Source organism: Platalea leucorodia (genome assembly GCF_965183815.1).
Source record: "Platalea leucorodia genome assembly, chromosome: 5".
NCBI classification, from domain to species: Eukaryota; Metazoa; Chordata; class Aves; order Pelecaniformes; family Threskiornithidae; genus Platalea; species Platalea leucorodia.
This window is the reverse complement of record NC_138827.1, coordinates 65,367,840-65,394,951: the sequence shown is the minus strand read 5'-3', so window position 1 is coordinate 65,394,951 and position 27,112 is coordinate 65,367,840. Positions and strand designations below refer to the sequence as shown.

At 38.6% G+C, this 27,112-nt stretch overlaps 1 protein-coding gene across 1 annotated transcript in view; it reads right to left on the bottom strand.

Moving 5' to 3' along the window:
- ZNF804A (zinc finger protein 804A) overlaps positions 1–27,112 on the bottom strand; it is a gene marked incomplete at its 3' end in the record, with an annotated part of 155,669 nt that overhangs the window by 11,305 nt on the left and 117,252 nt on the right. Inside the window, exon 2 of the mRNA XM_082311535.1 lies at positions 24,725–24,868. Within this exon, the coding sequence (XP_082167661.1) occupies positions 24,725–24,868 (144 nt within the window). The remainder of the gene's footprint in view (positions 1–24,724; positions 24,869–27,112) is intronic.

The window sequence follows — 27,112 nt, the reverse complement described above, 5'->3', positions numbered from 1 at the left end:
AAGGACTTTGAAGCTGTAAAGGGAGGCGAAGCTAAATGCAGTAATTGATGAAGAGTTAAATTGCTAAATTGCCCACCTCAGAAGAGGGAGGATGAGGAGGCTGCAATGCTGCAGCCACGGGCATCGGTGCTGGTTTTGGTGAACAGCCTGCCAGACCAAGAGAGCGAGGCACAACTCTGCTCCTACTCCACCCTCCCAGTCAGTGACAACAGCGTTAGGCTGAGACCATGAAGACATGGGATATTCAGTCCTACGTGCGTGTCCTAAATCCAGCATGAGCTTCCCCAGCTGCTATGCTGTCTATAACTCCATTTGCATCCTGAAAGGAGCTGCTAGTCCATTGCAGCTCCCTCCTGCCCTACAAAAATTTGCTAATTACCTAAACACAGGCAACTTGGGTTGGTAGTTCAGCGCTGCCATGGAGGTGGCACAAAAGAGGCATTTGGATTTATTTAAAACAAATTAAATATTTCTTCCCTCTAAATCTGTATATGATATAAACCATATTTTTAATTGTTAATACAGGGGGTTTTTGGCTTGTACTCAGTTTGTGTTTTGTTTTTTTTTTAAATGATTACTGCTTAATACAGGGATTAAATATGAGTATTTCTTAGCTGACGGTGATTATTCTAGAAGCTGTGCATATTCCCCTTTCTCTGAATACTACGTGACTGCTGTTGATATACTCCCTGTTAACTGAGATGGTTTATTGCTTATTTATGTGAATTATGGTACGACAAACAGAGCGACAACGTACTCATTAGATAAACACTTGTCACACCAAACCAGATTAGTATCCTTTTGCAAAGAGGATTGAGCTTAATCAATTATAAATAATAACTGAATAGATCAGAGCTCCTGTAACACCTGTAAACACTCAAATGGGAATGAAACATGCCTTTTAAAGCAGAAAACATTGCTTACTAAGACGTAAAATACACATATTTTCCTTCTGTCTTTGGTGGTTTGTGCAGGCATATATATTTTACTGTTCTGCAACTGGAGACCCCTTTACTTTACACAGCATGACAGGGCAGTATCTCTTCACTTGTGCTCTGGTCTGCAATTCTACATACTTTCCATGACCATATGTTTTATGTTATTAAAAATAAATAACTAAATAAATCCTCCCTTTGTAAAGATTATAGAAAAAATTAAAGCTCCAAGAAAAGAATACTATACTACAAGAAGAACTACACGCCTTCCCTAGCAGAAGTTAAACAAAGCAAGTTACTTCCACAGAAAGGAGAAATATCAAGATTTCTCAATGAAATTAGTAATTCAGCCACTCAAATAATTAGGCTAAGCAAGAAATTAATAGACAATATTTTTTTTTTTCATGCTGCGAGTATGTAATTATTGCTATACTGTGTTCCTGCAATAGAAAAGGAACAGGGGGGAATTTTAACAGCAGCCTACAACTACTTGATGGGGAGTTACACAGCAGATGGAGTCACTTCTTGCTAGTGTCAGGGAAAGCTTCCCTGCTCGGGTGGTGCAGCACCAGAACACATTACCTACAGGGACTGTGGCATTTCCAACCCCGCAGAAATTCAAAACATGGCTGAAAAAAGCCCCATCTTACTCGATGATCTCAGGTTGGTGAGCAGGAAGCCAGCAACTCCTTCCAACCACCATTTTTATGATTTCTGTCTCCTGCAGTGAGTTATCTCATCTCCTCGCTTTGTCACTGTATGGACTACGTTGCCACTCACTAAAGAGGCCTTTAATAAATAGTTTTGATCTATTGCTGGCTGATGAATAACTTTCAGTTTGTTGCAAGTTAAAGTTGCTTCTAAGTGCCTCTGCCTATGGCTGTATCCATCTCACTTTAAGCTGCAAAATTTAAAACTTTTCTTAAAAACTGAGAGCTCCACAAATTTGCAACAGAACCACATTTTATATGATCAGATATTAAGCCCTCCAGATGACAAGGAACATGCAGGTTGTGAATAATCCTTTTCTTCTCCTATTTCTACCATGAATTGCAGCCATACCCTCCTGATGGTCTTTTAATATTAGAAGAAATCTAAGGCACACAGGTATAGATATATGCAGGATTTAAAAATAGCAAGTCCTTGGAGCCCACAATATTGCTGAATAGATAGAATCAGTTGAAGTGAAACTGTGCTCTTTTTCCAGCACTGTCATGAGCATCATCCCAGACTGGGGAGAAAGTGGGGATTAATTAAGAGGAAGGGAAGGCTGGGATTGTTTTACCTGCCCATTGTGGGCCCCGAAGGGAGGCGGGTGATGAGAAGATGGGATTCTTCATGATTCAGGAGATTTTTATTAACTTTAAATGAATTGATGTAATGCAAATGTTCACAAACAACTATAACTGGCTCATGAGCACACTTGAGCAATACACAGTAGTTCAGATTGTTGTGTAGTCTGCAAAAAAGAACTGTTGAACAAGCTTTTACATTCAGTTCCTACAAAAATATATTAAACACGTGTTATGTTATACAACTGAAAATTCACATTGGTCTTTTCTACTTTTGTAATATCAAAACTGAAATTATTTTATTGTGAAATATAATTAGTTTTTGAGACTACCTCGTACTTGTATATGAAGCATATTTCTTGTAAAGTGTCTTGAGTTCAGTTAGATTTTCCTATATAAGTTCATGGGGAAAAAATAAATGAAAGTTGAGCTTAAAATGAAAACCAAAACCAAATAAAAACTTAATTGTTTTCAAAATCATGAGGAAAATCAGTACATTAAATATTTTTCACACTTGCACCTGCAATATACATGAAAGCTAGTTATCTTTGATGAAGATCTTACTAATTACTCTTGATTAGGTGACTGCAAAAGATTTACGCTGGAGCAACAGAAGGAAAAAGAAATATTTCTTTGCTTTCTATTCTTTTTAACGCTTTTCCTTAAAAAATTATCTGCCAGAAACAAACATATACTTCATTATGTGATGATTAATGCCCTTCCCAGCACAGTAAGCCTCATGTTTCATTTGACATCACTCTGGTGCCTGTGCATCTTCTGCTCCTTTCCAGTATCCCCTGCTGCAGGACTCAGATAGCATTATGGCTTACAGTTGAACAAGGCTCCAGGATTTTGACAAATAACAGGTTATGGAGCATAAATTAAGACTTTTGTTGCTTTTGTTTTAAGATAACTATGTTTTCTAAAGTTGACTGAATGGCTGCAGCATTGCCATTGTGCAAAAACATTGTTTTAAGCCTGCAGAATTGCTGAGCATTGCATACTGAATATTTCACTACGATAGCTACTAACCACGTGTATAACAACAGCCTGATCATATTGCAAGCTGTAGGATATTTTTTGTTAGCTTCAGCAAAAATCAGCTGAATACTCCATAAATATTAAGGCCAAGACCAAAGAAAATAGCAGAGAAATACAGAATTAGCATCTCGCCTATCAAATTAATTTTACCAGATAATGAAAAGAACATAAAGCTGACACACATTTGTACATCTGGAAAGTGGTTACATATGCTAGTCTCTAATTTAAAGGTATTTAGTTTAATGACTCTGGGCCTAATTCTACTTCTCTTGAAGTCAGTGGAGAAACTCCTGCTAAGGTCAGAGAGAGCAGACATTTAAAATTCACCATGGAAATTTTCAGCAACACTTAAGGAAGCTTCTTTAGTCACAAAGATTAACAAGATCAGTACATGTCACTTCTTTAAGGATCACTTTACCTTTACACCCACTCCTGCACCATTTAGGATTCTAATTAAAAAAAAAAAAGAAGTGATATTTTAAATCCTGTCAAGAAATGGTTATTCCTAGTGCCATTAGAGAAACGGGCAATGCTGTAGAGGAAAGGGCTCGACTCTGCACTTCTGGGCAGACACAGGTGGCCGTAAGCATGGGGCTGCCCTCACAGGCCACAGCTCCTCTTTGCTGCTCCAGGGAGACAACCCAGCATGGATTGTTTTAGACATCATGTGCCATTCCCTGGTCCCACAGGATTGTCTGCCACTTTCCTTTCACTCCAGCAGTGAAGTTTAAGCATCCGGAATACTCTTTCTGAGCATAGCACATAACAATATTTTCAAGTTTGACAGTTCTGCTGCAACCAAAATATTCATTCAGTGAGGCACTGCCTCCTGGTATTTTCAGCCACTGAGTGCTAAATATTGATGACCGCTTCATTCTATGGCCAGTTACAATTTCCCATGCGTAAATAATGAGAGCTCCACAACATTCCATCTAAACTCTATCCGGAAAGCTTTAAGCTGTTGGAAAAATCCTCATTTGAGCAGCATTCATCTTCCATAAATCATTCCACAGGAGCAGCTACTTCCTCACGAAGAACTCCTTTCAGAGAAAGGTCACCTCTACACCCCTTTGGAGAAGGAATACTGGATTTCCCTTTAGAATGACTTTCTAGGGGGAGATGATAAGGCCGCAAAATGGATGTCTCCATCAACACACAAGCGTTGGATGGGTCAGCTGTTAAAGCTGTCTCTTGCTCACTTTGGAGACTGTTTTGCAGTCTTCTGCATGAATAACACACTTGGCAGCTCTGAGATCTTTAAGACTTCATGCCACAATTCTTCACTCCAGTGCCCTCCAACACCTACTGGTGTCATTGTGACCCACCAGCTTTTCACTTTGGGCAAAATGGTTCACTGGGTTTCCGGCACTGAAGTTCTCTGTAGGATCATGCTGCTATTCTGATTATTCTTCCTTCTTTACTGAAGGAGGACACAATACCCTTTCTACAAGTACATTAAAAATTGCAAGCAGAAATTTTTAACCTATGTTTTCAGCCTCTTTGGTCATTGACATTTTAGGAAAGACTGCCACGGAGACTGAAATGAACCTACCACAAATCTTAATCTTTCCAGCCTCTACAATGTGCACAATGACTGAAAATGAGGAATTAATATTTACAGTCAGGTTCTCAAAAGGATATTTTCCATAATTCTTGAAGGATACTCTAATAACTCTGATGGTGCTGAAGGAGATACATGAATTCCCTCAAAGTGAGGTCTTTATTTTAATTCTTTATGCCAGAGCTAAATCACAATCACTTTCTCATATCAATTTTATATTGGATCACTGAGCTGTTCAAAGCCTCTGTTCACAAATTGCTTCTCATCACCAGAATCTGGTTCTTGCCAGAGATTATCCCAGGACCATGACAAGCTTCTTCAAAGAATATACAAAGTTTGACCAATGAAAACTGAGACAAGAACAGGCCTTTGCAAATTTTGAGACATCTCACAGCCACAGCTAACTGGCATAGACAAAATCTGTCATCCTTAACCCAACCTTTAATACTATTCACACAGGCTCCTCTGAGAAAAACACAAGATTAAAGAAAAAATTATTAAATATGAAGACTGCATCTTGCAAGGCAAAATGAATTAATACTGTAATTTGACTTACACTTTCATTTTCAACTATGCAAATGAAATCTGTGGTAAAGTAACTTTGATAACATACCACTGACATTACCATGAGTAGTGGATGTTGGTAGCAAGCAGTTATGAGGGCACGTCTCTATTTATGTGTGTCTTCTACTGCATCATTGCTTTTGCAGACTGAAATATTAGTGACTGTAGAGCAAGGATGTATGTGTCACCATGCTATGTTAATAAAATATTAAGTTATCAGTAAACCACAGCTTGGAGGCTGCTGAGGGAAACCAGGACTGTAACACAGACCCCCAAAAGGACAAGCACAAGGTCGTAGCAGAGGCCTTGGAAGTGGAAGGAACAGGATGACACCAGGGTCCCAGGGCTATAAACAACTCACTGGTGTTCAACTACTGCTTGCTAAAGGAATGCAACTTTAAAATATGCATAAATGTGGGTTTAGCGATAAAAAGCAAATGAAGAAGCATCCGACATATATAATACACGCTATATATAGCAAATTTCACTACAATTGGGAACCACTGGAGCACATATTTGTGTTAGCAAATACATTAAAATGACCCCAAATGGACCTCTGAATGAGGAGAAAGGAACCAAACTTCACCCTCTTCCTGGCAAAAAGGAGGAAGAAACCACCAGTATCAACATCACACTCCCCCACATGAAGAACTCGTCATGCTGACAACTTGTAATGACACCTCCCTTTTCTTCTTGAGAGGACCGTAACACCAAAGAAGGATCAGACATTAGAAAGCTTACATATATCTGTATCATTATCAGGAATGGGCTCTTATAATTGGATAATTTGGACTATAAGCACCAGTATCATTGTAATTGGCCTAATAATAATTCTTTCCGCAGGCTGTTAGGACTTCAGCTAAACTAACAACAAATTCTTGGCTTTGCATGTCAGGTGTGTTTCTCTCACCCACATAACTGTGAAAGGTGTTTGGTCAGGTACCTCAGGCTCAAGAACTGGCTGAGCACATGACAGAGCTGATGATCAGTACAGCGGGTCCAGCTTTCTGTTTTAATGTAACCCAGAAGCAATTCATGGCAATATTCCCCTGCCTCAATCAGATATGAACCTTTCAGGAGATAATGTGCCCTTGATTAAGAATCACTAGGAAATTAATAAAAACAATAATTAACTAATAACGTAAAGCTCATTACCGAATGGAAATGTACCCAAATCTCAGTCCACGTTCTTAAAGGCAGAAAGCAGTTCCCAAGGAAAACTGACAATATCCATTTTTACCTTTTTTTTCTGATAACAGCAGCCCCAGGATAGAGATACATCCACTCTCACAATACAGATTGTGATTAACAGGTGAGCATCACATCAGGAAGACAGCACAGAGCACTACCTACAGCACTGAACTCTGAAATCTGAACCGCTATATGCTCAAGCTTTAATGAAAAGAAGAGAAAGAAGCCCATAAAAACTATCTATCTAACACATAAATAATAGGGGCAAATAACTAGGTGGACCTTCTGTATATCTCAGCAGAAGATAGATTTAAAATGTCTATACTCAACATGAAGGTATTGATGGATAAAACACCGCCACAGAAAATGGAAAATAAGAGCCGAAGCTTTATCATCTCAAGGTCAACATAACTGTACGTTTAGGGAAGTTAAAAAAATAAGTGTCTTACTCTCTTTCCCTACAGCAAATTCAAAGAAACAAACTAAAGTACTCCTCAACTAAGAGCTACCAGTGAGAGCTATGAAATCCTTGCCCACTCTTCTTACAAAGACCAGAAAAAATAAACTTATTCTGAGAACTCCCAGCCCTGCAAACAAACCTCTTACCATCCTCAAGCACTACACAAGCATTGCTACAGCACTCCACAATTAGTAAGTATTTACAGACCAGATTCTCTACTTTTGCACAAGATTTACACTATTCAGTTGAAACAAGTATTTTTGTTGGTCTTTAATTTGGCAGGAGAACCCTCTGGGTGATCATCGTATTTTTCTGGTTCTGATTAACCAAAACTGTTGGGTTTTTTTATTTCATAAATGACACAATCTCTTTCTTTCTAAAAAATCTTATGGGCATTTTTAATGAAGAACAGAGGAAAACCTTTCCACAAATTTCGGTTCAAATTTCTTTATATACCTCTTTTCCTATGGATAGCTGTAAAAAATACAGAAGGAAATCATGACATTTCCTTCTATCCTACCAAAAATGTGGCTGTTTTCTCTACAAGTTATCTCCCATAGAAACCTAGATATTTCAGATACCTGCTCTCAGACTTCACAACATCCCTTAAAGTGGGCTGGTCTTAAAATGTTACTTCTGCCTTAAGGTTCCCACATTACTGCTCCAAGATTTCTTAGCAGTATGCTGTAGTGCCCTCTGGGCTGGGATAGGAAAAAAAATCTCTAAGGCACTTGTCTTTCCCTGCCACATCCTCTACTTTTTTTTGCAAAATTGCCACAGAAGGTGCTTAGGGAAGGTTAGAATAACACAGCTTTACACAAGCGACACTTTTTTCCTTCTGCAGATCTTGGATATATTGTTGGAATTCTCTCTCTTAATGGCATCACAGTGACTCATCCTTCATTAAAGTCTTGAATTCGTTCATCAAATTGCCATCCCCAAAAGCTGTTTCTTGCCTGCTTGTGTAGGATGCACCTACATAGGCACAGAAGGACTCAGAAAGGCTTAGAAAATTTCTCAAGTTCCAATTTTCTTAGAAAATTTCAAAAAAAAAACTTACACTTTTACCTCTAACACAGATATACACAAATTAGAATGTCTTCTAGTTCCAGTAAAAGCATGCAATTCAGCAGAGAATAGCATTATTGCTATTATGTGTATGTATGCTGAAAGAACTACTGTCCTTACCAGTGTGCCACAAAACTAGGCTGCATCAGCACATGAATGCATGGCACACCGTGTAGTGAGCACATTTGTAATTAAAGGAAAGCATAGCCAAGTAGGCTTCAAATAAAGACAATCAGGAGGCCCATACACCATTTCTGGCTCTAACTCAGATTTATTGTATGGCCCCAGTTGCAAAACAAAATAGCCTGTCCTTCAAACTCTGCCTGTAAAATTGAGTTTGTGTGAAGCAGCTGCCATGAAAAACATTGCACAGTACTGATACTTGATCTGATTTCTGATTTGAGAATATTTAGAAGGAGCTGCAATCCACATGACCCATTTCATGTTCTTTTGTCTTGTTACAGAGGCACAGAGATGCTTATGTGAGGATTAGCTATAGATCAGCAAAGTCATAGATCACTGCTAATATAAGGCAGGAGAACGGTTCATGGTGTCATCATTCAAAACACTTCTTCAGATGAAGCAGCAGACAAACATCTGACTTATTTCAGGACCATTTGCCATTTCACCATCCTGCAAAGGCAGCGCCAGAGCTCAGTTTGTACACCAAAACCTGTACCTGGACTCTGTAGGACCTTCCTAAATTTTGAGGAATCAGGTCCCTGGCTAGGCTGCTAGCAGACAACTAAAGCTCTTTCTTGATCCCATTGCCCAAATTAGAGCAATTTGTATTAAAAGAAATAACTTGCTAAAAGATCACTGAAGATGGAACTAAAGTAACAGCTCCTTAGTTTTAATAAGTTGGTTCTAAGTTATATAGTGTTTTCTGTTCTCATCAAATCTCATTAATTTATAGCACTTTACTGCGTAGAGATAAACCGGACATAGCTATGCCTTGAACTCACATCTTATGCTAGGGTTTTAGCACTTTTTTTCTCTAAAATTTAAGAAGGGTAATCAGATCCTGGGTGAAAAATTGCAAATGGCCATCTTTGTGAAACAAAACCATCTTTTATACTGATAGCCTTCCAAAATGTATACTAATGATTGCATTGAAAAATCAACACTAAAAAGAAAATATAAGGACTGCTAAAGTAATTTTGCATAATTTTAAGTACCTCTTGTATTAAATTGTTAATATTTTGCAGTGTTAAAACTTCAAGCTTTCATTCAATGGGTAGAAGATGGTGAAGTGTAAGAACAAAATCACTGAAAACCTAAATCTGGATATTTGGCTTCCTACCAGAAATTCGAAGCCTTCCCTGAGACGCTGCATATACACAGCTGCACCTAACACAAGCACAAGGTGGGTCTATTCATCAAATGCATGCACATTTAAGCAATGAAAGTCCCCAGTACTTGTCACTACTGAAATCAGATCTAGTGTTTTCCAAAAGGCAATAAAGATTTCTGATATGATTATAGGTAGCAGTCTCACACCCTTACAAGCAGATACGTTAGCACAGCTTCAACTTGCTTTCCTCTTTTAACAGATGTTGTGGAACAAATCTTATGTGCCTACGAAGAGTACATGTCACTTTGATGCTGCAAATTCTCACTTCTGCCTGGGGCAGTATCACTAACAATAAATCATTCTGTTTGAAATTTCCACTGACCCTCAAGACACCAGCTGGCATCCTGTGTGCAGCAAATGTGCAATCTGTATCCAGATTTCTGCTTAGTACCAAGGAAAGCATTGCCTCTCCCACTTCCACTCTGGAGGAATTCTCCAGCCATTGACACATTACAGAAGAGCTTAACTCTATCCAGCAGCAGCAAATAAATGGTGAATGGGATGTAAAATTTAGGAAAGACTAAGTCATGTTACTTTCAATGTTCATTCACATTTAAATTAGCTGATCCTTCCTCTTGTACAGCTCCTCAACTACTTCTAGTCTTTTGTAATGGTCCTCTGAATTTGGTTTATGATGGAAATGTCTTCCATTTTCTCATTCTTAATCCTAAAGGTAAAGGGAGAACCTGTGGCGACAACCATATTTTCTAAGAACTGGTCTTTCTAGTCCCTGCTGTTTGGGGAGACAGAGTTGGCAGCTTGGTTTTCCAGGCTCAGCCCACCTGGAACATGAAAATGAAACTCTAATTACTACCGATTTTGATAGTTTTGCCTTTCACTCTGGAAGATCCTGACTGTAGTGAAACTGTTAATTACACCATCTTAACAGAGGTTATTACACTTCAGAGTCAACGACCTGAAGAGGAACAGTTTATTGGCCTCTCCCAGTTACTGTGTGTTCCACACAATATTGTAACTTCACCATCCTCCATGTCAGAGGGAGAAAAACTTCGATTCTAGAGCATGTCGAGTAGTCATCAGGGCAAAAAAACCCCACCAAAACACATCAAACTCTCCCAAATAATATTCTGCTACCGCACTTTCAGCAAGTGGAAGAAAAAGCATTGCCTTTAACTTGCGTTCTCTTCAATGTGATCTGATTAGTGCCAGGGTACAATTGCACTGTTCACCTGCTGACATGTAACCCAAATGCAGAAACCAGGGATTTCTGGTGACTCAAGTATTCAAACACAGACTGTAGTATTTTTCCTTATCCAAAACCTATCTTTCTGATAGCAGTGAATTCTACAGCGTAACAATTGCTTTTTAGTCTTTTCCAGGTGCTGGGGTTGAGGAGTACACCTATACCACAGCATTCATCAATGAAACATAACCGCTCTTGACTTAGATGGCAGCAGCTGTCTGACAGTGCACACCAATTACACCGAACGGCGAGGATGGGAAGAGAAGAAGCCACTATCATCAGCTGAAGCTGCAGGGGGGATTAATGTAATAGAATCTAATTACCTGCCTGGATTTTGGCCAGTGCACGACTGGAATTACCACCCTTGCTCCTAAGAAAGCAGTCTGGGAACTTCAATTATCGTGGTGGTCAAGGTCTCGGTTTATATCTCGAAGGCAGCAACTCCGGCAACACAATTATATTGCTCCAATACAGACTCAAAGGAAAAAGTGCCACCCGTTGAAGTACCATCATGTCCTGTAGCACATAAATGTTAATTAGTGGTCTTTTTTTAGAAATTATGAGATGCTCTAGCCCTGCACAGTGTGAGATTTGATGAGATGAGAGCACTGGGTGGTATAGCTAATAAATTAGTTTACTGTACAACCTCATTTCTTTAATGAAGAGCAAATACCTGAGCCTTAGTAAAGCAAGAGCCCCAGGCGTACACTTGCAAACTGAAACGCTGGGTTTAATTTTTTTGCATTCTCTCTGAAACAGGGAGCGCTGACCTACTGCTCGTCATTAGAGAATGCTCTCCTGTCAGGGGGCAACACAAAGTATAAAATTTGATGTCAGAATTAAAAAACACAGAAGAGATGAGTGGCAAGGCCATTATGGGAAAATAACCAGTAGAGGTACAGTTTTCATAAGGGAATAACTTTTAAAAGCTGACAAAAGCTGTCAAGGTGTCAGGCCAGGAGAAGAGCCAGCACAATTAACATATACTAGGCTTCAATCTACTGGGAGGGAAAAAAGCAGGATTTATTTTGGACAATTACAAGTTAATAAATGGAAGTGTCAGTTCCTCTGTAGAGCACCCATTAAAGCGTACTAAAGGCCAAAACCTTTTACAGTTTCTGTCATGGTAGGCAACACACTACCATTATTTTATATTTCAAGCAATTTTATTGTCAATGACAGCAGTTACAAATGTACAAGAAAATATTTTCCTTAGCAGCATACCAGGCAGTTTACTTTGCAGAAATCATCTGTGCTCCCAGAAGTGACTAGTATTTCAGATTTTTATTATGAACACTGTGTATTTTATTTTATTTATTTTCCAAAGCGCACACACATGAATGAGTGCTTGAAGTGAAGTGCTCAGGAGAGCACACCATACCACTTTACACCCTCCAGCTATACACAATCCCTGCCCGGGGAGTGAAAGGCACCTCCTCAGGGTGCCTGTCGCTGCAGACAGCCAAGCAGACTCCTGCATGCCTGCAGCCACTTCCCATGGGAAGATGAGCTCTCCCCTCAATAAACACAAGGGCAGGCAGGGTATCGCTCCCTCCCTGACCTCACCAGTTGCCCTTATTTCTCTTGCTCTGACTCCCCACTTAATTCAGACCTTGCACAGCGTGCAGGGCCATTAACTTGTTTGTGCAAGGCTCACCCCAAGAGTTAACAGAGCTCAGAAACATGCTTCTGCTTTTTTTCCTTTCATTTAAAAAAAAAAATCAGAACAATGAAGAACTGGGTTGGCTTCACCTGAAGAATCACTTGCCCTCTGCAGTGGACCAAGAAAAGATATGTACACTGCTTGAACCCTGCTATTCTCAGTTGCCTACTTAGCAATAAATTACAGATCAAATAGCTCCAATTCAGATGGTAACTTGAGGGACTTGCAAAGGAGTCAAATGTCCCAGAGGAAGGCACAGAAGCCCCTTTGTAGTGGTGAATCTCCATTGTACGATGCGCAGGTAGAGAACTTGTACTCAAGACATAAACCTTGAATTTTATCTTAAATCCCCTTTAAGGGAATAAAAAGCTTCCAAACCCAGCACTTTTTAATACACAATCTTTTCTCCTCGCTATTGCTTAAGGAAAATGATATGACATTATTTTTGCCTTGTTGATCTTCTTGTTAATTGAGGCAGAGAGATGAGTCATTAGCTGTTCTAGCTTCCCTTTGTTCATAGCCAGGCAGGTGTGCAGTGCCAAAGCAAGATACCCAAACTGTGCTTGAAAAGAAAATCTGCTACCTGCAGAGTCATTTGGAAAAGAGTAGCTATCATTTAAGACATTATCTACCGGTATTTAAGTAAAGTAACCCCCTACCTCATCATCATAAGTGAGGGTATTCAACACCTACCATTTTAGGGCTGCCCAGCTCTCACCATTGGAAATCCTATTGCCCAGCTGTTATGGGAGCTTTGCTTGGACAGCCACTCCTCCTCACTCTGATTTTTTTTTAGTTAAGAAAAAAAGAAAAAGGATCCTAAAATAGGCTTGGGTATAGTATATGCCTTGCAGGAATTTTGGCATGGGGTGGATGGACATCTGCTTCACGCCTGACCTACTTCTAAGCATCTAAACACAAAAATCCCCTTGCAAATATTCCCTGTAGAGTATTTTTTTCAGCTGTTAATCCCCCAGTGATTTCGCCTGCCCCTCAGACACCTTCTTTGCTCTTTGAGATACGAGTTGAACTCAGTTATATTGCGTCTGGCCACTTGAAGATGTTGACAGTGTTGGTCATTAAGGAGTAACTCAGACTAGAGCTTCCACTGTGCAAAGCAAACACCATAGGGCTCAACGAAGAGGTTACAGCCTTTGCAGGCAAAGCAGGTGGGAGACAGGTTAGGAGTCAAACATATTCTTATTGAGTGAGCATATAACACTCACAGGTAGACTCTAATAATTTATCTTACGTGGTATTTTTAATATATTTCTCATTATACAATACATAACTTTTAACCAACCATATATAGTAGGCTGATGCCAAGAAAATATACTAATTGGGGTATTCCTTAGAAATGCAAATCATGTAACTATGGGCAGAAATGAGGGAAGAAAATGAAGCAACCCACATCAGTAGCATGTGTTGTACTCACATCCAAACAAAGGAAAAAAGAAAGATTCATTAAGCGATTCATTAAGCAAGAAATGAGTCTTGAGATGACATAGAAGAAAAGTCTCCTGCTGGGGCAGAGAAGTGGGATTGCAAAGAGAGACGAGACAGAAAGACAAGTGGGCAGCATCCTCTGTCTCACAAAACAGAAGAAAAAGAGAACTATTCATGTTAGCTTAATGCTTGCTTAGCAAAAGAGAGTGAAAACAACTAAGGATGAGTTCGATAAGCATCATTTTAATGCTTCATTGACTTATTTTCTGTTTTTCTAATTTGTCCCATTTGTGAGTTCATTTTCAAATCCATACAGCATTCCATTTTTTATCATACCTAGTGACAGCAATGTCTCATACCATGCCTTTTGTCCATGAGAAAGACTATTGATAAACTTAAGTATCCTTAAACAAGTGCTGTGCTCTTGCAATGCTCACTGTAACCAGTGTGCCTCCACAAAACCCCCCTTGGCCAGGGGTACAGATGCTTTTCTTGCAGCCAGGAAAGGGACGACAATAAGAGCAGGGGAGGAAGATGCACAGAGGTGAGGAGGAGAAGACCTGATCCTTAAGGGAGTCTGCGATAATGATCCCTAACCTCTGGTACTGTTGTAACCTCTCTCTTCCATGCTATCACTGTGAGTCTCTTGCTTTGTTTCCAGCTCTCATTACAAGCAATTTGTAGGCAGATATATCTCTCTGTAGTTATAAATCATGTAACATGATGAGATCCCGTACCACATGTGAACATACAGATGCCAGTGCAAGCAAGCACTGAACAGCTGTACAAAAATATACAAAAAAGGCAGTTAAAAATAAATAAATAAAAAAACAGCCTTAAAGAACGTGGAGGTTCTCATTTAATAATTTTTTTTTATTATTATTTTCTTGAATTTCAGTGCTAGAAAAGGGAAGGTGAGTTACAGGTGCAGAGCTAACTTTTTGTGTTCTCTCTTGGTATCACTCGGTATATCACGACTGCATATCAAGACAACAGCAGTAAGTCATATCAGAGAAGCCAGGCATTTAAAAGTAGTAGTATTAATCACGAATGAACTTGAATTACTATTATTTTTTATATTACAGTATACCATGGGTCTCTTGTCAGTTCTAAATTAAGAAAAGATACAACATGCTGTTGGAACAGACAATTCAAGGAAAGAGAAGGATGCCTGCAAGAGGGAGGCACAGTCACATAGACTGTTTGTATTTATATTGTATTTATCTTCATTCTGCAGATTGAATGTCTCAAAAAAAAAAAAAAAAAATCATTCAACCAAAAGACTTCAACACTTTCAATCATTTGATGTTGAACCACTACTCTTCTTCCACACATGGAGACTTCGGAAGAAACTGAAAGGTCCTTTAGAGAATAATTCAGGTTTGTCACAAGGATATTTGTCATGACCAAGCACAGGTGAATGCACAGTGAGAAACTAGGAGGTATTACTGGAATAACAGTGCATGGTATCCTTGAGGTGAAGGAAAAGGCTCAGCTGAATCAAAATACAAACAGGACTTAAGGCAGGGGCACACTTAGAGCTTGCTTTCCCACTGACTCTTGAAATCTTCTTAAACAAGGGCTACTGCCTGTCTGCCAACAGAGGTCAAAACAGACTGCATTCCTACTCGCCTAATCTGTCCCTACAAATGATCACAGAGCCCTTACTTAAGTCTTTCTTATTTCATTCATTTGCAGTGTGAGAGTAGGGAAAGTTTAATTCAGGGAGTCACTCAGACCTTTACTGGACAGCTGTAGTTGTACTACTAATTAAAAAACAAACCGAAACAAAAGCCAACCAGCTCATCACTGCAGCTCAAGCCCAAAAAGCCAGCCACAAAGATAGAAGAGGCTCTGCAGCTGAATTGTTCCGAACGTTCGACTGCACATGGAAAAAGGAAGAAAAACCTGAACTTGTATTTTAGACTTTGCTGAACACTCCTAGAGCCGTTTAGGAATTTGAAGACATTTCTGTATAAGCTGCTACTGAAATCAGTTAAAATACGCGGAACAACAGTAATCAGAATTTCTAGAGTAGCACTAGTCTGCCTAAAGAAACTACGGTGCTAGTCATCTGCTCAAGGCATACAACTTTTTCTTAGATGTACCGTAAGTTAACTCCTGGCTCTGTAGAGGTCCCGATGTCCTACTGCATGCAGCATACAGAATGAGCAGGAATTGTCGCTTAAGGGAAACCAACTATCACTTCCACATAGTTTGTTTGCCTCATCACACCTCTTCACAAAAGGCAATGCTGATTGCAACGCTATGTTTCGTCAACAGGTCAGAACCACCACTGAAAAAAGAACAAGCTCTTTCTGAAATGAATGAAGGATTGATTTTGCATGGATCAGCAAAGACTGCGATAATTACCCTAAGATTTATTGTGGCTTCTACTGAAAAGGTTGTGCAGTTCTTCCCAATGAAGAATGAACTCTCACATGTAAACCAGCATGCACAACCTGTAGGACATAAAATATAATTCTAGCAGAGCTCCTAAGAAAAAAAAAAAAAATCCCAAAACTTTTTTTTTTTTTTTTGGTAGCAAATAGAAAACTGGAAGGTGGTTTTTGCAGCATCAGGCATGGAGTACTAACCATTCACATCCACCACTTAATTGTTTTAGCAAATTAAATCATGTTAATGTCACAAAAAAATGATTCGCCTTGAGAGGCCAGAATTTAATATATTACTAGCAACATATTAGTTTCTCCTTCATTTATGAAAATTTAAAACTTAATTGCAAATACCATTTTTCTCTATGATCACTGACAGCTCAAAACCATGGAGTAACAAAATGCTTTTCATATTATTCATTACTTACACTTAATCTATATTCTACTTGATTACTTTCAGGACAGCAATGGAACTGCATTTGGAATTTCTGAAAGTTACAGAAAAGGTATTCTGTTGATTGGTTTGAATTTTGCAGCCATAATAACGCTTCAGTTAACTTTGGGAGATTGATTCTGTTAAGGAATGAATGAAAATAAAAAAGGAACATTTTTCTTCCAGATAACTGCTTAGCTGATCTATAGCCTAACACAACAAAGCAAGTGATCGGTAAACCATCACCTGATCTCCAAGTTTGTATAACACAAGTTTTCAATCTTTTCTCCCCATCAAAACACTGTGTTCCAAAAGATGCATTACAATATGCATGATGCCTCAGGAATCATATACTGGAACACTGTATTATTTGCTATCTTCAAATCCTAATTATTATGTCCATTCTTACCTTAGGAAAAAAGTATTTTCTTTTGCAACAGTCTTGGCCAAACAGCAGAAATCTGATAAATGCTGATACAGTAAAGCAAAGTTTAAAATTAGCCTGAAGTTCAGATAAGTTGTATGTAGAAATTTTCAGGAATTTATTTAAAAAGACAAAGCTGAACTGAAATTTATGAGTATGGCTTTAAATAAAAGAGTGAACCACACAACAGTAGAAATGCATGCCGGGGAGATGTATGGAGTAAACCATGTTTCTTCTTGTCCCTTATTCCTCCCTCCCTCTTTGCGTTGGGGCCGTATTCCCCCCCACCCCTCCACCAAAGTAACTTGCTCAATCTAGATTTGAACAATAATAATAAATGAGCAATGGGTGGTTGAATTAAATTTGTAACTTTTTTTGCATGGAAATATAACATTACTGATTTATCAGGTTATCAGACTGATGTGGATATTGAAAAGGACAGAAAGGAGAAGGCTGCAGTAATTCAAAACAGAAAAAATATTTAAAAACTGAGGATAAATACCAAGTTTCTAAACTCAGGAAGGGTTGCAGCTGCGTAAGGCTGCTCCCGTGTTAAAGAACAGGCTCCTTGTGGAATCGGAAGTGTCAGTGCATGGGGTTATTATTCTGTTTGCAGGCTATTAGTAGGACAGACAGGGTATATACTTCTCTACTGTAATTATGTTTGTTCTAAAAACACCTCTTCAGAAAAAATAAGTCAATTAGTTAATCAAACATTATTACAGAGCAGAATTTCCCAACATGAAAAACAGAAAACGTTATGCAGTATCTTTTCTGTTATAATTACGAAGGCAGGAACATAGTGATATGTCTTTTTTGGTAATGAGGAAACAGAATGTTAGTTGGCAACAAAACTGGATTGTGCAGTATTAATATTTTACTGAAGAATATCCTCATCTAACCTGTCAGTACAAGTTTTGAGCTAAAGAGTGCCTATATACTCTGTTACACTGATACCAATCAAGAAGCTAATTTCTGGGATTAAATTTTATAGGTAAAGTAAAAACTGGAAGGAAAATAATAGGTTTTTTTTTTCCTTTTATCAGGAAACTGTGTGAAGTTTCTCCCTAAATATACTGAAATATTCATAAATAACAGAACTTAACTATTTAATTTTAAAATACATCCTGTAAAGCAGAATATGAACTATCATTTGCAGCCTTCCAATGCAAACACATTACTAACAGACCAGCAGAACACCTTCCAAGTGGCTTTGTGCCCTACTGCAATAGGACTATATTTCTCCCTTTCCTGGAGCCTTCCTGCTCCCGCTAATTATCTCTTTGCACTTCACTCTGTCTACACCAAAACCTACCCCAAACCACCCACCCAAGGGTGCCCCCAGAAACAGCACTCTTGGCAGATTATCATCCAGAAACATGCTCCCCGTTGGACATTTCTCTCCAGCATTTGCTCTGGGCACATCATTACATTGCAAAGGAGCAGAGACCCTCATTTCTGTTTCCTTCCTCCTTCGTGGCCCAGTGTGGTCCTGTTATGTTGCCAGTTTTGCCTTTCTCTTCAGAGTAACAGTAGTAAGTTTGGTTGTTTTTTTTTTTAAAGGAATTGAGAAAGGAAGCACAGTGTCTATTGCAATAGTCTGTTCCAATGCTACCAGCAGTGCTGAGCTATAATTAATAGGTCTGGTGATGACCCTCATTAGCATTACTGTCAGGATAAATGCTTAAAACTTAAAAGGAAGCTTTTTGCTAAAATACAAACAAACCCCAATCCAACCACAAAAGACCATTAAATAATGCAATATTCATGGAAAAAAAATTGAAACACAGTGATAGAGCAGCGTGTGGAAAAGGAGAGGGTCATTTTGTGGTTGCATGTGCATTACAAATATACATATGTATATGAACACACAGCTGAACATTTGTTCGTGTTCCCTTAATATTTAAAAAGGGTACAAAGATGACTCCCTTTTCCTGAGGAAAAAAAAGAAATATAGGAAGAGATGCCAAGTTACATTCTGGGAAAGCAATAATGACAGTAAGAAAGAGCTACACAAGACTGATTCAAACAAAAATGTTTAAATACTCATCTATGCTTGCTTAACATTCAAAAAGTTAAGACTGCCTGTCCATAAGGTCACACTGAGCTGTTGCTCTCTTCTAACGTGAGAAACAAGCTGAAGTAAGGGAAGGAATATAAAATTTCTCCATTCCAGAAAATTCAGCTGCAAGAATCCTATCTGATATTAAAAGTGATAAGTCACTTAGCTACAAAGAAGAGAAAGCGCACTGAAATGTATTGCAAAGAATTATTTTCCCTTGCAAGGAATGGAAAAAAAATGACGCTGCAAGAGCTTCCCACCCCAGTTCTCCACAAGCTCCACCCAACGGCACGCACCGGGGTCATGCTTTCCCCAGCAGGGCATGAAGCAGCTGGGACTGCAGCTGCCCTCCTGCTGCCCGTCCCCGCTCTCCCTGCAGAAAGACACCCGCCCTCTCAGTCACACAAGACACCGTGGGCTTGGCACCGCGGCATCCATACAGGCATCTTCTGATCCAAGACCAGCCTAGGTGCTGCTTGAACTGGTAATTTATTTTATCACTCTCAGGGATTTTCACTGCCATAAATTCTCACCATGGCCTTCTTGTCTATTTTGTCATCGTAAACATCCCTCCTGGCTGGGCTCAGTGCACAGCAAGGTCCAGCAAAATGCAATGAAATGTCAGGCAGCATGGAGCTATAGCAGGGCTGCTGACTGGTGGAAGAGGACGGGACCTAGCTGAGAGCAGCCGGCCTTGGGCTCTGTCTCCAGCCTCCCCTCTCAGGCATGTCCCATTAAGCAGAGCCTGGCAAAGGCAGACACGTCACAAAATGAGTGCCATCTTGCTCTGCATCGCTCCTTGTGATCCCCTTCACCGTTACTCTATCAGGTAACCAACTGCAGCTTATCCACAGGAAGGGCTACACTTAAAACTTGAGAAACAGAAGTTTTAATATTCTTATTTTATGAAATCCCTTATTGGTGATCATCCCCAAAACTCTGACCCACTATATATCACATTTGTTTTGCTTATGAAGCAAATCTTCAGAACATTTTTGAAGCTCTTAAGGTTTTATTCTGTACTACAATAAAGCTCTTTATTGACATACTACTCTAGAAGATGACAGGTTTTTTGAGAATCATTATTTCTATATTTCCAAGGTGGTATACAACACATTGCCTCTATCTTAGTCTTATTCAAATAGCTTCAGAGGAGCCCAACCTGCAAAAATCAGCTCTGAAAAAACAACATAAAATACTGTTTGCTCCCCGTAAATAGTTAATTTCTTTCACTTTGCAATTCTCCAAGTACATGTTGCATTTCCCTTCAAACAGATATGAGCTCTTTGGCTATGCCAAAAGCTGCAGATGGCTTGTGAGCAGATCCACCGCAGTGCCCTGAGCTGACCTACTCGTGACCAGCAGATGCACTGCAGTGCACCCTCTGCAGGCACCAACTAAGTAGAAGAGATGGGATCTTTTATTTTTTACGAGGGAATAACTCTACAGTGAGATTATTTTTTTTTTTAAAGCTGTAATGCTGACTACAAGGATTTGCTGCTTTGTTTTTAAATTGCAGAGTCAAACAACTGATAACATCCAATTATCTTTGCTGAGAATACTGGCATCCCCAAATGGGCTATACTGTTCTTACTGTATACCTTATATGCGTCATACCTCATAGGACGTACACCTTTAGTAAAATTATGTGTTTATTATTATTGTTATGCCTAACCACACCCTTCCACTTCCGAATTTCTTCTTCTTCACCCATATTCCATGAAATATTTATTCAAACACATAAAGATGTTCAAAGTTTGGACTTCTGACTGGCTACAGATTGATATTCTCTAACCTATTTGGCACTGACCTCCTAAAAAATCTGCAAAGAAGAAAAACATGTAGAAAGGATAAAAATGTAGACAGTAGAAGTTTGTGTCTGTAATAGGGAAAGAAGACACCTACTAATTTAGTCTTCCTGCATAATTTGTGTTTTAGTACTTCCATACAAATTTAAAAACATTTTTAGAGCAGGGAGATCATTTTCATCCAGGGAGAGACAGTTTGAGAAATGACCTCTGATTCTGTGGGAAAAAACTCCTACTTATGATTTACTTAATTGATTGTATTTGCATATATAGATGCAAGTACATTAGGGCTGTTAATTTTATTTTTCATCACAACTTTTTTTGTTGTTGTTGTTTGATATTTGGAAGAGCACTCCTGGGAGAGGAAACAGCACCAAGCTCGGGTGCACTGCCATGATATTAGGTGATTAATCAGAAGTTCTGTGATGGAGAGGAAGACTTTCAAATACAGGAATAAAATCACTTCATTCTTGTGGCGACAAAAGTCTCTAGAGGAATGACTGATGTAGGGGACTTAGCTGTGTGATCCAGCCTTCTTCACCGACAAGACAAAACAACTCGACAACTCTAAACGGCTACGAGATGAAGGTTGTTCAGAGCCTTAGACTTAATAATGCTCAGCCACATTTATCAAAACTGCAGCATTTCAAGGAACACAGGCAGGATTTTTTTTCACTCTGCACAAATACAGCACTTCAGAGAGCTCCTCGTGCACTTCCAAATATTTATGAAATTCTGCATAAAATCATACAGATGTTTTTAAAGTCCTGGCAAGGGTCTCAAAAGCTGCATTCCGTGCAACTCTCATTACTATATTAAATATTAGCCTTAGTTACATTTCTCTCTGTATTGAGCCCAGAACATTTTTGTTTTTAAAGACACCTGCATTATATTTTTTTTTCCTTTTTTTGTCTAGGCTTTCAAAGCAAACAAAAGAGTTCATTTTTCTCCATTACCACTGACTGATTACAAGTTTCTTTTCCAGGAGTATATCATAAAGGCTACAGATATTGCTCTCCAAACCATATTGTCTAAAGCTAAGAACAAGAAAACACTAACAGAGGCAATGGAGATCTTGAGACACTGGCCTGAACTCCATCAGGTCCTAGGAAATGGAATTAGTTTTGCCCTATTCCTATCTTTTCTTTCTGGACCAGTCAGAAGGACCTCATACTATCTCAAAGCGGGTGTTCAGAAGCTATAAGACACAATAAATCAAAACACAACCAACCCCTGACAGTACAGGGCCCCCTATCCAATGGAGGAAAACCACGTAATCATAAAATCTTCTATTTTAAATCCTGTAAATTTTCTGTGCTAGCAACCTTTGAATCGATGGAAAGAAAATCTTCTACAATAAAACTGAGGTACAGGAGCTGTTATGAACATTTTCTCTGATACACCATTCCATGGCTTAGATGGTGTGATAACAGAGTGCTCAATTAGAACTAAATATGGCTTTTCAGAACAGCTGGGATGAACTCAGGCTTAGGCAGAGCTTTCATCCATTCGATCAGAAACCACTGTCAGGTGCTGGGATCACTGAAATTGAACTGGCTGCATATGCTTACAACTATTCTTGGATTATGGGAAACTTTTTCTAGTAAGTGCTTCCCCTTACCTGTCCGTTGTTAGTAGAAAGGTGTGATCAAAGGGAGAAAGTTAGAGGAAAAATATGAAGCAAAGTCCAAAGACAGATTATCTGTTCCTCTCACCACTACTGAACTGCTGGAAAACTTCTGCCATTGAGGTAGGAAGTTTCAAGACAAAATCAGAGCATTCAACAGTAGCACCTGCAAATGGCTCTAGCACACTTGGTAAAATAAGGTTACTCCAAAAAAGCACATGGTATGAAGTTCCTTGAAAATTCAGCAAATCAGAGTGAGCCTGCACTGCAGCATATGTTGCCAGCCCCTTTTTTCACCCGAAATATGAGAAGAGGAATGATGTTTCTTTGTAACACCAGTAGAAACCACCACAAAAACCACTCCAGAAGAGTTAAACTGGACTTAACATTTTAATCTCAGGAACTGATAGTCTTATTTGCCAGTAATATTACAGAAAATTATTACTTCACCCAAACAAGCATCCATACAATTTTTTCTACTGGAAAACTAGACGCTTTTGTCTGATTTCCTACCAGGGAGATTAGACTTGTGAGATCTTACAGAGTAAGAGGATGACTTCCTGTGTTTCACCAAACATATCCACAAAGCCACATGCAAACACAGACACACAGGCCTCCTACACAAAAGATGGAGAGGTAGGATCTGCTGTGCTCCATCAGATGCTGGTGCAGTGCCCACCATCTCCTGTCTAAAGCCCTCAGAAACCAAGAATAGCTATGTGAACCACTGGAAACAAGTCCCTGTTCAGTCTCACACCTGACGGCAGTTTCAAAATCAATTTTTCATTGATACTGAATAGAGGAACGAACACTGCAGCCTTCAGGTTCTCATTATTTAAAAGTGCTTCAGAGCACTTAAAAATTAATAAACAAAAATCCTAAGAGAGTTCAAGTGGGGAAGACTCTGCCCATCACTTCTTTTTTCCTGCCTTCCATCAATGACGTGCTGCTGTGTGAACATAATACCTGAAAATCAGTTCCAGCTGTGTTTTAACTAAAAATATTTGCAACTCATAACAAATATCTATAGGATGCAATGAAGCTACCTGCTAATTTCTTATCTAACATACCTTTCCCTCCGGCTTCTCAGAGATTGCTATTGCTGCTGAGGTCCACATCTCCGTAGTTCTCAAAACTAAATCTAATACTCATGCTGACAGTGTAAATTATGGGCTAAATAAAAATACCAGCGAGAGAAAGAGGGAAGTGTTTCAGGGAGAAGTGCTGAAGGTAAGAAAAGCAAATCATTGGTTTACATAATACAGATAGATACACGTGTAGCAACTCATCTACCTTCACCCTGAGCAGAATTACAGGACAAGGGGAGATTCAATTAGAATGAAAAGCAATCAATCTAGATCCACAACCATATGATTTCACCAGATTAAAAAAAAAGATACAGGATAATTACCAGCTAAGTGGACTAAGTAGAAATTTCCTGTACAGTTATTACATATCTTTACATTTTCATTACATATCTCTTTGGTAGAGCCAAAATGCATTGTATTTTCCTCTGAATTACATAGTCCTGACCCCTCCGGAGACCAGGACGTTGCACTGGGATGCATTGCCTCTCTTGTTATGTGGAAGCATTGCTTTTATGTTACCAAAGTAGGACATACAACTTGAAGGTGCGGTGATAAAATGTGGTGGTAAAAATGTAAATACCAATGTTTTAAAGCGAACACATATCTCATTGTGAGCTGAGCCAGAAACTTTTCATTACCCCAGTTTTTTTTATATTCAATGCATTTAAGTAAAATCATAGCCCATTTCAGAATTGTATCTGCACTAAAAGAAAGTTTACCAAGGAGTACATCAAGTTTCCTAGCCACATCTGTTGCGACAAATGCCTCCCAGTAAGTCATCTCTTAGGTATACCACAGTATTTATTTCTGTGCAAAATTAAACTCATAATGAGGAAATTGTACATTTACACTTTTAATCATATTTTTCATCATTCCCTGTTCCTCTTCACAGCTTAACTGTTCACATTTCCCTTTCTTGCCATCTCAGAATTTTTGACTGTAAAATCTTCATGTGAAGATTTGTTTCTAAGGAAACAGTTGTATTTTGCTTCCCAAAACCTGAAATTTGGGCACAACTCAACTGTGATTTCCAAGCCCGCCTGAAGGACATCTTATTTCGTTATTCTACCTGAAACTAAGTTTAAGTAGTGAGCAGATTCCTCTTACCTGTTTGTGAGCATGATCATAAGAGTTAATGTGATTGTCAAACTCCTGGTGTTTATAGTACTGCTTGTCACAGAGTTCACAGTAGAAGTTGGCTTTAAGATCTTCCAGAGCTTTTGCTATCGTGTTTTTCTTTTCAGCATAATCCTGGAGGGGGGCGGGAAAAAGTAATTTTAGTTTTGCCTTTGATGCTGCGAATGGATTTTGTGCTCTGCAGTTAATCATATTTGTAAACATTTACACACCTCCGTAACTAAAAGCCTTCACATATTTGCTGTGTTACACTGCACATATTTACTGTATCTGCTGCGAGGCTGAAGATTTGCACACTTCAATTTGCTATACAATTGCCAGCTCCTCTTAGGGGCTCTGTCAGAGGCTAGAAGAATTGCCCTGGGTTCTGTCCAAATACAAATATTTATCATGATGAAGGCTATTTTCAAGTTAATTTTGATCCAAGACTCACTGCTCTAAAGACCTGCTAGGTAATATACCCAAGCAGAATAAGCATGAAGATACAAACTACAATAATTTAGTTATCAGGCTTTTACAAGAAAGTATGCTTACTAAAAAGAAAATAAAATTAAAGAAACCCTACTGGGTCCTTCTTGAACGCGTGTACACATGAAAACATGAGGAACACTTTCATATCTGAGATGTAATGAGTATCTTCCATAGCTTTGTTATTTGTCATCCAATATTGGAATGACACACATCTCCGTTTACCATACATTAACAAAAGCATTACAAACAACCTTGCTTATCATTTATGAGCAAATTATATAGAAGTAATATTTATTAATTTCCTAAATACATTGACAATAACATGGCCTGTTCTGAAAGAGCATGGAAATGGTCTGTCATGTCAAATTAGTTTAATACCAGTTAAACACTGAACATGTATAACTTCAGTGCAATGACTCCTGCTTTTGACAAGTCTGTCTGGGATAGAATCACATCCTGAAATCCCAAATGCAGCAAATATTGTTTAATACAATACACCTCTTTGATTTGTTTCACAAAATTTCACCACTGTGAGCTCTTTGGAACTGACCCTAAATCCCCCTTGTTTCTGTCTTCTTCCTTGTTCAGTTAGATCAAGATAAAAGATGCTTTCATAATCAGAACACCCAAAACTGAGTTAATTTGGGGAAAAAAAGTCCGTATTTGCTAGCAGTTTTCACAGCTTAGGACTCATATACTGCCAATATATTTTGAGGAGTTTAAAATGGAAAATTTATGTTTATCAGATTAGAATATTTTCATAACACTGACGTTTATTAAAAAAAGAAGAAGAATAGTCATACAATTAGAATTATATCCACAAAGTACTTACGTAAACTAGTACTTTATAATTCAGCGTGATTGGACTGCTAGCAAACACAACTCATTCATACCCAAACTGAGGTACACCCTCATCAAAATTTTGTCCATTGAAAGAATTGCAGAAGTCACTTCAGAGTGGTGTTTTGAATACTGGCTAACACGTGAGGAATTCACACATTTCTAACATAATGTTTCATAATATCTGTTTTGTTTAAAACCAAAGTGAGTTAGCATTTTATACCACGAAACAGCAGTATTTTACACTTTGAAATACACTTATGCTGTATGGAAACCTAGCCTGGAAACTCTGCACTTAGTTCTTGGTATCAACTAGTAAGAAACTACAGGATTTGAACCACTACAATTATTACCAAAATGCCTATGTTTAGGAAAGCAGTGGAGACAGCGTATAGAGACCCTAAGGAGATATACTCCCTTGAAACACTTTAAAAGTAATTCTCATAGTCTACAAAGGGATGCCACATAATTTTTCTTTTCTAAAACACGAAAAAGAAAATTCTGGATTTGGGGCAATTATCAGAACTTTGAAACAACACTAATATATGACATCTGTGAAGGCTGAGAGCGAATGTGATGGATTCTAAGACAAGAACAGTGAACTGAATAATAATTTTTCTTTACAGAAAGATCTCACACCACATTGTTGATTACCCCTCAAACAAGACTTTGCAAGACTTACTAATGTAGCATAATACCTTGAATAAAGTTTTGTAACTTCATTGGTGTTCCTCTTGACACAAAGCACCATTTTTGAAACAATATACTTATTATACAGCAGAATCTAACCTGAATGCAATTATATTTGACATGCCAATGCATCCTAATGGAGCAGAGACACTGGAACCCCATGAACAACTTTACTGCAAAATAATAAAATCTCATCATGATCTTGGGCTTTCTACTACTAAATTCCTTCAGCTATGGTTCTTTTGGGGGTAGGATTAATTTTACACTACAATATTACATCGCGGTTTCAGAGGCAAGTGAAGAATGTCATCACATCGTCTAAATTAGACGCAAATAAGTAGATGAAATATAATAATG